At 41.7% G+C, this 13,037-nt stretch overlaps 1 protein-coding gene across 8 annotated transcripts in view; it reads left to right on the top strand.

Annotated features, from left to right (window-relative positions):
• Positions 1–13,037, top strand: part of FHIP1A (FHF complex subunit HOOK interacting protein 1A) — an 89,385-nt gene that overhangs the window by 36,111 nt on the left and 40,237 nt on the right. For all 8 annotated transcript variants that reach the window (XM_077300098.1, XM_077300091.1, XM_077300092.1 and 5 more), the window contains 2 exons: positions 1,798–2,424; positions 8,884–9,042. In XM_077300098.1, coding sequence (XP_077156213.1) covers positions 1,798–2,424; positions 8,884–9,042 — 786 coding nt within the window. The remainder of the gene's footprint in view (positions 1–1,797; positions 2,425–8,883; positions 9,043–13,037) is intronic.

Raw genomic sequence — 13,037 nt, 5'->3', positions numbered from 1 at the left:
AAAATTTTGAATAAAACTCATGTTTTCAAGCACTATAGGCCTTTTAGGGACCATTTGAATATATTTACTTAAAATATTTCTGTCGTGCATTCAAACTTTAAAACTTTCAGTGTAATTTAGAACAAAATACAGAACAGTAAAATAAAATGAAACTATCAGTAGCAGATAACAATTTCTTATGAAACCAACTGCATTCTAAAAAATAATAAACAAACTCACCTTTGATTAAATCATAGGTCAAGAAAAACCAACCATTTGACAGTGTGCAAGAAAATGAGAACTTGTCATGTTCTACAGACAATTCTCTCAAAGAGGCAAACTCAGAGTCTTGATGAAAATTCAGTAGTTTATTGAAGAGTCTATAAATGTCTACGTCAAATGCTTTGCAGCTAAAGTTAAGGACACACCAAAGATGCTCTCCTTATCTTCAAAGGCATGCACAGTTTACAGCTTGACACTGGAGGCAGGAAAGAGCAGCCATAATATTCAGAATGCAATAGGAGCTCAACTAGCACAAGAGCTTGGGAACCAGGGAGGGGATCAGAGGCAGGAGAGAACCTTTTGACAGCTCCAAGAGGATCCTGGGACTCTGATCAAGACAACTAGAAGTGAGCATGACATTCTGTCACCCTAAGCCAAGTCCCATTTCCCGCCCTACAGTGAAGGGGGCTGTGACCTGGGTTTTCCAGATATGCTGCATGGAATTCCCTCACCAGGTCTGAAGCTCTGAAGTCCTAGGAGTCATCCTAATTTTCTCAGGGCAGCAGGTTCTTCCAGGACAGAAAAACAGTAAGCGACCCTGGTGGTGCTGGGACTAAAGTTCTACAAACTTGACATGTGGTGAATTGCTGTGGGGGAGGGAGTTCTGATGGTGGGTTGTTTCAATAAACAACATCACAGTGTTAGATGCCTGCTGATCCTTATCTGAAGGTGGATCACATGCGATTGTAAACTTCTTTGGACTACATGGAAAAGCAGAGTAAATTTTTTTCAATAAATAAATTCACCTTGCTTCTGCTTATAGGTATTCTCTCTACTGATGGTATTTATTTCTTTTATTTATTACATTTTTATACTGCCCTCCCTTGTGACTCAGGGAGGCTCAGAGGGAACATGAAATCCAATATGACAGATACAATGTGAATTTAGTCACTGCAACAGTATCAACAACAACAATAACATCAACAGCATTGAACATTTAATATTATTTGCTGTTTAATTATTAACATTTTGATCATAATCCCACAGATGGGTAGATTGGAAGGAGGGCCCAATAGAAACGGTCAGTTGATTGGCCTCACCCAAATGCCTGGTAGAAGAGCTCCATTTTGAAGGCCCTGCAGAACTGTGCTAGCTCTGACAGTATTTGAAAAGTCATAGTATGAGGCCATTTTAATGATAAGGTTCATGTGTGTTTGCACAGATACAAATCTTTGTATAGACTAGGGTATACTAGCATATTTCCTCTGTCAGGGGAAATGATGTCCATTTGTAATCTTTTATGTAAGTTATTTGTTGTTGTTGTTGTTAGGTGCAAAGTCGTGTCCGACCCATCGTGACCCCATGGACAATGATCCTCCAGGCCTTCCTGTCCTCTACCATTCCCCGGAGTCCATTTATGTTTGCAAGTTATTTGTTAACAAATTGCTTTTCTCCATTCATAACTTTTTTGCTATTTATCCCTCCATTCTATGCTAAGGTATATTTCAAATGTACTTTAATGAAAGTGATTCTACCAACGCAGTATTGAACTGAGTCTGCCAACCCTTATTTGAAAGTTATTTCAATTTTCCATAGGTTGTGAAAATCTTAGAGAAGCATGACCCCTTGAAGAATATTCAAGCAAAATATGGAGCAATTCCTCAAGATGAAGCTAGCACTGTGCAGAATTATGTAGAGCATATGCTTTTTTTGTTGATTGAAGAACAAACAAAAGATGCTGCAATGGGACCTATCCTGGAGTTTGTGGTGACAGAGAATATTATGGAAAAACTGTTCCTCTGGAGTCTCAGGCGGGAATTCACAGATGAGATGAAAATTGAGCAATTGAAGATGTACGAGATGCTTGTCACTCAGTCCCATCAGCCCTTGCTGCATCACAAACCCATTCTGAAACCTTTGATGATGTTGTTGAGCTCTTGCTCAGGAACCACAACTTCAGCTGTAGAAGCAGAGCTGGTGGTATTACTGAACCAGCTGTGCTCAATTCTAGCCAAAGATCCATCCATTCTGGAACTATTTTTCCATACTAGTGAGGACCAAGGGGCTGCAAACTTCCTAATTTTTTCTCTGTTGATTCCTTTCATCCACCGTGAAGGGACCATAGGCCAACAGGCTCGTGATGCACTACTTTTTATAATGTCACTTTCAGCAGAAAACAATGTCGTTGCTCATCACATAGTAGAAAATACTTACTTTTGTCCGGTAAGTGTCACCTGCTGTCTTCTTCCTATTTTGACATCACCCCCCTCTCCGTAGTCTCCCTCCCACCGTAAAGCAGAGTTCATTAGGATAATATATGTGGTGTCAGATATGGCCTTGAGCCATTTAAGAAGCCATCAAATTGCATTTGTATAATGTATTTACTCATTCAAACTAATTCTTGGAAAACACTCTTTTGACATTATTTATATGCACACAGAAGACTGACATGTAAAAACAAATAATGAATAAAATTAATACTATTTAGTGATGCTAGAATCAAAATATTTAAGTTGTCATTTGGGATGAATTATATTTACATTTCTTTCACTGTCATCCTATGCCTTTCTTAACTTGTTGATTTTAATGGACTGAAAACTGTGTAACTGCATACAGTGATACTGTTTGTCCTGATATATCAACTGATAATCACGTTTTAAAAATGAAACATTAGAATTTTAGCTATAACCTTGGTAACAGTTAAGACTTGAAAAGTCTTTTCCTTTTGTTTAGTTCTCTTCAAGCATGTTGTTCTGAAATATTTTAAAAAGTGAACTGGGCAGTGTGTGTTCCTTCAAAAGCAGAATATGATGAGTACTGAGTTTATGGTGACTGGATGCTGGTTTGTCTGTCTTCCAGCTAATCACAGTTACTAGCATTTATTTTTTGCCTTAAACCCTGCTTCCACACTGAGTAAATTGGATACAATGTAGAACCAGGATTTTAAGTTTTCTTGCAGTTGATTACAGAAAATATATGGCTACTTAGTTATTTGGTTTCTTTTCTATTGTATTTATATCTTGCTTTTTATGGTGTGGAAGCAGCCATAAAGTTACTTGTTCTTTTTAACCAAATCAATTCAGCTAATCCAAAGTACTCTGAATTTCACCCCCATTCACATGCCCCCCCTTTCCCAGGCAGTGGAGAGTGTCTCAGCTGCTTGAGAAAGGGGGGGGGGGCGTCAAGCCTCCAAGCTAGGCAGGGAGAGATGGGCAAGCAGCCAAAACAATCCTGGAGCTGGCAAAGCATGGTCACAGAAGCTGAGGTCTAGCTGGGAAAACAATCACAAGCCAAGTCCGATCAGGACAAGACAAAGGTCCATAGTCAAGAGTTGCAAGCTGAAGGTCCATAAGGGAAGCAGCATCCACGAAGTCCAAGAGCAGGATCTGGAGATGCAGGTCTGGTAGGAAAAATGTTGTCAGCACAGTGGGCCTCTAGCTCCCACCTCTGTGTAAGCCCAGCACACAGCTAATCATACACAGCTGACTCAGTTTTCAGACTGGTCTTGTAAAAGAATCACAGAAACTAGTTCTGCCCTTGTGCAGCTAGCCTTGTGCTCCTGCACCTTTCCTGTAAGGCCAAACATTGCTTCCTACACCATTGCTCTTTAGGTTCAGGAAAAAAGGGAGGGGAGCCGCTGCTGCCGGGACTTGTGCAACAGGGTTGGTGTGTAAAGGCTGGAGGGGCTTGGTGCTTGTGCCTGGTTGCGGTTCGAGTTCTGGGCTGGGTTCCCAAGGCAGGTCTGGTGCTTCTGAATATGAGTCTGTTGGCAGTGGCTGAAGCTCAGGGGCTGGTCCTGGCAAGATTCTCAGAACTGCCTCTTCCTTAGAGTCAGACAGGGCTGCAGCTGACAGGGCCCGACAGGAAGGTATTTAAGGTGTCATGATCCAAGTGTCATGATCAGCTGCTTGGCAGGCGCTTTCAATGCCACCCCCCCCCCCGCCAGCCTTCTCTGGCAGCATGTGAGCGATTTGGCCACCACTGATTCAGCCTGTTCAAAGTGCAGGGATGGGTAATTTGGCTTGGATAGTTCTGAAAAGTACTTGAATCAGGTACTTTTGATGTAGTGGCCACAGAACCAGCAAGCAGAACCAGGGTCACAGTTTACAGCACCTGTGAATCTTCTGTTGTGCTTCGTCTAATTAAGTTTTTAAAGCTTCAGAATTACTGTGCTACAGAGCCAATGCAGGGTGTAAGAACAGAGACTTTAGTTAGCTTTATTTGAATATGTCTAAGTATTCATTTTACAAAATTTCCCCCCAAGATAGATACCCTTATTAAATCTGTGCTGTAACTTCTATAATTACATTTGCCAATTAATTTTGAGAAAGTCTCTTTACTCTGAAGATTAAAGCCAGCTATATTAACCTTGAAGCAGTAGGGGGCCATGGCTGCCAAACACAATCCAAATTAGAATGATTGCCTTAGTGTGTTTAAAGTCATACCAGAAGTGAGGCTAGCTACCCTATGTATCTAGCACTATGGCAAAGTACAGGGTCTACTTCTAAGAACGTTTAGAGGCACCCTGCTGGATCAGACCAATGGTCCATTTAGTCCAGCATCCTTTTTCACACAATGGCAAACCAATTGCTGTGGAGAGCCAGCAGACAGGGTATAGAACAGTGGTTCTCAACCTAGGGGTCCCCATTTGGAGACACCTGGCTCTTTTGTTGGGGTCCCCTGGTTGGTTGGTGTGTGGGGGCGGGTGGGGGCAGGCAGCGGTGGCCACAAATGGTGGCGACAGGCAGTACCTGTCACGAGCGGCGGCAATGAACAGCAACAGGGCAGCAGCGGTGGGCGGGGGTGGGCAGCGGCGGCCGCGGCAGCAGCAAAGCAATTACAATGGCCGCCTCCATGCTGCCTGACCGTTGTGCGCATTCAAGGTATGGCAGAAGACTTGCATGTGGAGTGGGTGCAGAGTGCAGATGCCTGCTTCTGCCATGCCAGAGCCCACATGGTCGCATTGCCTTTAGCGCTGGGATGATGGCTGCTGTCTCAGGCTGGGCTTTTCCTACCCTTCGCTGCCCCTCTCCCTAACCCCTCCCTCTCTTGGTGCTTTCCTTTGCAAAGCCGCTCGCTCGTTTCCAAGCCGGAGTGTCTGGTTTCCCTGCGTGGCAAGTGGCTCAGCCTGCCCGAACCCCGAGCTGTCCATGAGGTGGAAACCCCATCACCCCACGTGGCTCTCCGGAGAGTAGGTGAAGTTCACATCTCTGGCCCCGCTGGCCAGGGGGGAGCAGTAGAGGGAAGGCGAGCCTTAGCACCTGTGCTGCAAGAGGCTCTGATTGCTTCATAAACATCCATAATTCTTAATTTGGTCTTGGCAGTCTTGAGGGTTCAGGATTCTACTTCTTATAGTCCAGAATGATGATGTAGGAATCTGGTTAGCATCAGCTTAAAATCCTACAAACACATGAGTGCTGTTCCTAGTTTTAAAAAATTCTGCTGAGCTCATCAAAGCCCGTAATAAAGTAAACTGGATTGTGGCCATAATGAGTGTTGAATTAGCATGTGCAGTAGATAGAAGTTCACAAAAAAGTAAGGACCAAGTTAAAAATTACTACTTAGCCATGACATTAGCTAGTTCCCTTTTCTTTTGGAATCCCCTCTCAACTGGAAGTAATTTAGGAGCAGGAAGAAGTAATGCGTCGTAATAGGGGGAACCTCATCTGTATGCTTCCTTCCTTTTAAGTAAAGAGACTTGGGGGAAGGTATGGAACATTGATTGGTATGCCAAATTTGAACTTGCCAGGCAGAGATTTAGATTCAGGTCAGTAGTCCTCAACATTTTTACCACTGGGGACCGGTCAGCGCTTGACAATTTTACTGAGGCCCGGGGGGGGGTAGTCTTTTGCCGAGGGATGTCACCACCACCGCCTGAGCCCCTGCTCCACTTGCTTTCCCGCCAGCGCACCTGACTTCCCGCAACCCACTGGGGGGCCCTTGTGCAGTGCTACCATGGAAGCCCCAGCCATGGTGGCCACCGGAGAGCACCAAAGGTGAGCCAGCGGCAGAGTGGCAGGGCAGCCCCTGAGGCAGCAGCCGGGGAGGAGGACGAGGAGGAGCTGCGGCCCAGTACCAACTGATCCACGGACCGGTCCCGGTCCCTGGACCGGGGGTTGGGGACAACTGTACTAGGAAACTTCATGGCAGTTAATCTTTCTGCCTTACCTACCTGGTGGTTGTGCAGGCAAAATGAAGGAAGAGAACCCATACTTGCTGACCGCAGCCCTTAAAGGAATAGCAGCATAAAAATATGGATTGGTTCAGGGAACTCGATTAAGGACAATCCTAGGAGTGAGCCCTATTGAATAACATATGGCTTATTTCTGAGTTGGATTGCTTAAGACTGCTCTCTAAATGTAGGAAGTCATATTTATTGGACTAGCCAGTTGGCTACATTTGCTTCCTGGGACATAATACTGTTGTTATGTTGGTTTTCTTGTAATTGAGATTGTAATGGTGTGTGCCCAAATGGGGGTCAGTTGCATCAAACTCAATGTGACCTGCTTTGGGGTAAAGATGTATAGAATTCAGCCACACAAAGATAATTAATATGATTAAAATCTCATATAGGATGAATATTACTTTCTTCTTTGCATATTTATCTTAATTTAGTCTTAGCTTACCTGACAAAACAAGTAGCTGGTAAGGGCAGCATGTAGTCCAGAAAATTTAGAGAAATGCAAGGCTGACAGTCTAATTTAATCTGTCAGTCAAAAAATTAATGTTACATTTCAACACCTCTGGAAAATCAGATCAATCTTCTAAGTACTCAAAATGATTTACTAGTAAGGAGCCTGGTTTTAACTGGCTCATGTAAAACTAAAGCTGTATGAATGATAATATTTATTCTGGCTATGTGTCTTCGCTTATTGCTGAAAGAAGTCATCTAAGACAGAAATTTATCTCTACCAGTTCACATCAATAACTATAACGTGTTTTAAAGAAGAAGGCTGTACTTCCTTTTATGGTTCTTGCCTGGATGAAGTATTTCCATCCACTCAGAAAACTTCTGTAAGACTCCACTTAATCTTCATTCAAGAAGTTTCTTGTGTGGAGCTACCTGCTTTCACAGTTCCCAATACTGTAACTTCATATGTATAAAGTTGGATTAATGAATAATATAGTAAATCGTCAGTTAGTATTTTTTCCTTAGATGTTAATAGGTCTATCTTAGTTCTGGGTGAAAGATATTCGGGCTTTATTTTTACCTATGTGTATGGGGTGCATATTGGAAAATGAAGAAGAAGAAGAGTTGGTTCCTTTATGCCGCTTTTCTCTACCCGAAGGAGTCTCAAAGCGGTTTACAGTCACCTTCCCTTTCCTCCCCCCACAACAGACACCCTGTGAGGTGGGTGAGGCTGAGAGAGCCCTGGTATCACTGCTCAGTCAGAACAGCTTTATCAACGCCACGGCGAGCCGAAGGTCACCCAGCTGGCTGCATGTGGGGGAGTGCAGAATTGAACCTGGCTTGCCGGATTAGAAGTCCGCACCACTAACTACTGCACCAACAAAAAGTTGTAAATGCAAATAAAATAGAATCAAAACTGTCAATATGAACATTACTTAAAATAATCAAAATCTGCAAATCTTTCTTAAAGTTGACTACATGTACTTCTAAGAGCTGGCCTGGATTTTATGCATCTAGTATGCTACTTGTATGCTAAGCACTTGAACCTTGAAATAGAGAATTATAGCTCTAAACACAGCCAGGTAGTAGGCTCAAGACAGGGTGTCATGATTTAGTTCACAGCTTCCAGGCATATGTCCGTTATGTGTGTAATATAAACAAAGGGTTGGATTCAGTACAAAATTTTCAACATTTTCTGTACAAGCAGAAAAGCAGGAGGATAACCTACGTAGCCACTAGAATTTAAATCAAGCTATAAGCCCACTTGCATTTCTGCTTCCACAAGACGTTGTGCTACCAATTTCTGGCAACATAATAGGGGTGGAAAATACTGTCAAGTCACAGCTGTCTTATAGTGACTCTGTAGGTTAATAATAATAGATTTATATGGTTTTTATGTCTGGTGTTTTATTGGGAGTTTTATTGGGGATTTTATCCAGACTGTTGTAACCCGCCACGAGCCATTTGGAAGTGGTGGGTAGTAAATTGAAATATAATAATAATAGGTTTTAAAGGCAAGAGAGATTCAGAGGTAACCATTGTTGGCATCTGCCTCATGACCCTGGTATATGAGGAGGAAACATCTGGGTGTTATAGAAGATCTTGTGCCAGCACAACAGCACTAAATCCATTAAGGGTTTCTGATTTTACATTGCTGGATCCAAGCCAGTATTTGTTTCTTGTTTTTTTAAACTGATAATGATTTTAGCAAAAGAACACATTCCACAAGATGCACATTTGTATTCTTGCTATGTACTTTTATAATTTTAAAAATCCTCTTACAGTAACAATCAAAGCCACAGAGTGTTTAAAATTAAAGTTAGAAGAACCACCATGATATAATGGCATGTATCCTACCATTGGCTGGAGGAAGTTCTACCAGCCAAAAAGGCATTCCTCCCACATAAGCCGTTCTTTCATTCAAATGTCTCTTAGTACAATGGGAGGCAGGACAGATGTCATTATCATGCCATAACATTTGCAAGGTGGGTGAGACATCAAAGTTTATCTTTCTGAGAGAATGTTAATAGCATTTCTTTTTCCTTATTCAGGTGCTAGCTACGGGCCTAAGTGGGCTGTATTCATCTTTGCCTACAAAGCTGGAAGAGAAAGGAGAGGAATGGCACTGCCTGCTGAAAGATGACTGGCTTCTTTCTCCAGCCCTTGTCCAGTTCATGAACTCCCTAGAGTTTTGCAATGCAGTAATACAGGTAATCCTTGAGAAAAGGAGAAAGATTCAGCACATGGAAACTGTGTTTGGAACAAACACACTCCAGACAGGTTGTGTCTTGATTGTGTAAAACCTTGGTTTAGTGTTATGTGAATGTGCCTTGGATACAAACAATCTCTCTTTTTTTGTACTCTTCCAAAAATCTTCTTTTTACAAAACCCTATAATGTACCATTACATTTGAGCCAATATGGTTTGTAGTTGGCTTCCGAATCAGAATTGGGAGCTGTGTCTCCCCGCCCCTCCCCCCCAAAAAAAAGAAAGAAAAAGAAAAGAAAAACCCCTTCTGGTTTTAGTTCTGAGGGCAATAGTAAGGCAATGTGCTTAATTTCATGCACAGAATTGTGTGAAGAGGTACTGAGCTCTACCAACATCCCATTGTTAGGGTTCAGCTGCCCATCACCAAGGGAGCATCCTCCACATGACCCCATATAGCTGATAAGTGGCTGGCTTAAACAGATGTTCTTTATAAATAGATTCCTAGTTCTCTTGCATGTCTAATTTTTAAAATTGTATTTATTTTTTAGTCAGATGAGGCTACTAGGGCCCTATCTGTCCCCAGAGAACCTAGCCACTGATCCATGCAATGGTCATCTCCAAGCTTGATTTCTGTAACTCCCTCTACGTGGGCCTTCCCTTATCCTTGACCTGCAAATTGCAGCTGGTCCAGAATGCAGTGGCTAGGGTCCTCGCAGGGGCATCTTCAGCCTGTCCATATCCAGCCAGTGGTATTTTGGATGAGGTTTTGACCTTTAAGGCCATCTGCAGTCTGCATCCCATATATCTGAGGGACCGCTTGTCACCTTATTTTCCCTGCAGGGCCCTTCGCTCTGCTGGTGCAAACAGGTTGATGGTCACTGGCCTGAGAGGTGTGTCTTGCCTTGACCAGGATCAGGGCCTCCTTGGGCTTGGCCCTGACCTTGTGGAATGAGCTCCTGGAAGAGCTTAAGGCCTTACAGGAACTTTCTCAGTTCTGCAGGGCCTGCAGGCTGGAGCTGTCCCACCAGGCATTTGGTTGAGGCCAGAGCGATTAAGAGCTGGGCCCTCCTCTTCATAACTACAAGATATGATCATATTTCCTCCAAGGCACAGGTTTAAAGGGGGTTCTAGGAGTCCAAGGTCATGGAGGGTTTGGGGGATAGGATTGCTGCCATTGGTTTGTATGCTCTGGATTTTAAGGGTTAGGGTTTCTATGTTTTAATTGCGGGGATATCTTATTGTAACCTACCACAAGCCATTTGTCTGCAAGTGGCAGATAATAAATTACATAATAATAATGGTAATAATATAATCAAAAGAGACAGGTATTTTCAAATAGCCCTCACTGTGTTGTAAATTGTAACTGGCATACCAGGACTTCGATGAGCTGGCTCTGGCTCTGATTAGAGCAAATCATACTTTGATGGTTTGGGTGTAATTACAAACTATATTTTGTTGCACACAAAAAAAAGGGATACAGAGGGCTTGAGATGTGTGAGGGCAGATGAGATTTTCAAGGCTAAGACTGGTTCATAGAACACTAAGCCACAGATTGCATAGCTGGTCCTGTGTTGGGCTTTGAATGTGGAGTTTAAAGGCCTACTTAGTTATTCAGTTTCTTTTATATTGCATCTGTATCTTGCTTTTTCCTTAAGTAGCATACATTTACAAAAGATATAAGGCAGGGGTAGTCAAACTACGGCCCTCCAGATGTCCATGGACTACAATTCCCATGAGTCCCTGCCAGCGAATGCCGCAGTTTGACTACCCTTGGTATAAGGTTTATATATAATATATAAATTTTTAAAAACTTTTTAATTTGGAGTTTGTTTAATCCATCTGAATCAGAAATAGACTTCTCCTGTTTCTGCCCCACTCCTGGCTCTCTGTCATAAAGCAGTAGGTCTTTCAAGACTGTGGTGATGGAGGATGAGTCAGGCTGTCTGCACCCATGTGTGATGGTTTTCATCTGCCTGACTTTCTTTGCTAGCTTTCTGCCATTGGCCCCTTGGCTTTATATGATCCCCTTAGGACACATGGCAGTTTCTGTTTGCGTTAAAGCAGATGCCCTCAAAATTGGTTTTCATGTGATATCACCAGTGAGTATAATTTACTTATTATATAAAATACTGTTTCTGTTTTTTAATAAGGATGGTTGGTTGATCAGTCTTTGATTCTAAAATGGATAGATTATGTGCCACGAGAAATCCTGTGGTTATCTTGAGTTGTAAAGAATGTGCTGCTTTTTATGATCTGGCTCTTACAAGAGTGAAAAACTTTCTTCCCCTGTGGGAGTGCAGGGTTTTCACTGTTGTTGAGTTGAACAAAACGTTAAATGTGTTCAAACAATAAAAATTATATCATTCTTGGCCTGCTTGTATTCTTTGTTCTTGATTATTTCGTAATTAGATTTTCTCCTTTAGATTCTTTATTGTTCTTCAGTCTGATAAAATCAGATTATCTCTGATTCAAGTCTTTACAACGTCTGTATTTTCATTTTATTCATGAAAGTTTGCTTCTACTCATTAATGAAGTTAAAAGAGTTTACGGTTGTAGAATTTAGGCATATCACTTGAAGGGCACTGTTGTTTAAATGCCGTATTGATATCTGAAATGATCTGTGTATTCTTATATGGAGGTGAAAACTAGCTTTTCTTTTACCTCTGTGTTGACATCAGAGATCAAAGTTCTATGCTCCAACAAATATTTACTCTATTTATATTTATACAGTGGTAATGGCATCATTAGTGCTGAGTTTAAAACAAAAATATTTTCCAAATTCAGTATTCAAAAGTAATGAAAGGTGTAGCTGATAAGCATAATAAGCTAGATGTGAATAGGGTGTTTAAAAAGAAAGACATCTTTAGAAATGAATTATTACTGTAGCTTTATGCCTGAATTTCTCAACACAGAATTTCAACATACCTGGAATAGTGGTGGTGAATTGTGAATATGATCACTTATGGGCAGTGACATTTGGTTTCTATGAGAAGGTGAAAATGTATGGCTGATTATGAGCAGCTCATTAAGCCTTACTTTCCTTAGTCACCTTTGTGACAGTGATTACTTGGTTTTATATGCCAGATAATATGAAATAAACATACAAATTGACATAAAATGCCCCAGCTATCGTTAAAGAATTAGGAACTGGCCATGCTTGCTTTTTCCTCACTCATGACATGCTTCTTCCTCACTCTGGAACAGATTTCTCCTGCCATGAGAATTCCATCAACATCAGTATTAACCATGGTTATTACAGATCATGATTAGTCCTGGATAATCTTGGCTAGCTATAGCCCTGGTTAACCTATAGTTAGGAACCATAAAAGCCAGCTGGTGACAGTTAGAACCTTCAAAGGTTGAATGTCTGTATAAATATTGAAATGATATTACTTTTATTGTGCACAATTAAAAAATACAGGAATTAAAAACATATATACAGCCCATACACTTTGCAAAACAGTGTGCTATGCGCTATATGAACCAGTAGACCAACAAGTTTCGGCCCTTATAAGGCCTTCTTCAAAGATCTGATTTTAACACACACCAGTTCTTAGCACATATAAAATATAAAATACGTATAGCAGCCAATAAAAGCTGCAAGGTAAAAGCTATAAAGGATCAGTCACTTATGAAAGAAGATGTCTAATTATCGGTCATTAGCTCTCTTCCAAAGGCTGCCAAAAACTTCAATGGTGTATTCTCTTATTAGTGCATGTATTGCAATGAGTGCATGTTTAGGAAAGAAGAAGTAAATCTTCATTAAAGAATGAGTGCACAGTAGGGATGGGCATGAAATGGGCAGTTTGGGCCTGGTTCATTTCACTTCACCTTCCAAAAAGGGACCAGCTAAATAGCTGCCAACAGACAGGTACAGCCCTTTAATCCCTCCATTTTTCTTCCCATGTCTGGAAGGGGAGGAAGGAAAACATAGGGTTTAAAAGGCATCCATTTTAGTAATTTGTTGGGCCATTCCACACCTGATAAAAAAAAGCGA

The sequence above is a fragment of the Paroedura picta genome, chromosome 10 (genome assembly GCF_049243985.1).
Source record: "Paroedura picta isolate Pp20150507F chromosome 10, Ppicta_v3.0, whole genome shotgun sequence".
NCBI lineage: Eukaryota > Metazoa > Chordata > Lepidosauria > Squamata > Gekkonidae > Paroedura > Paroedura picta.
Note: the sequence above shows the minus strand (reverse complement) of the source record. Positions and strands in the feature narration are given on the sequence as shown.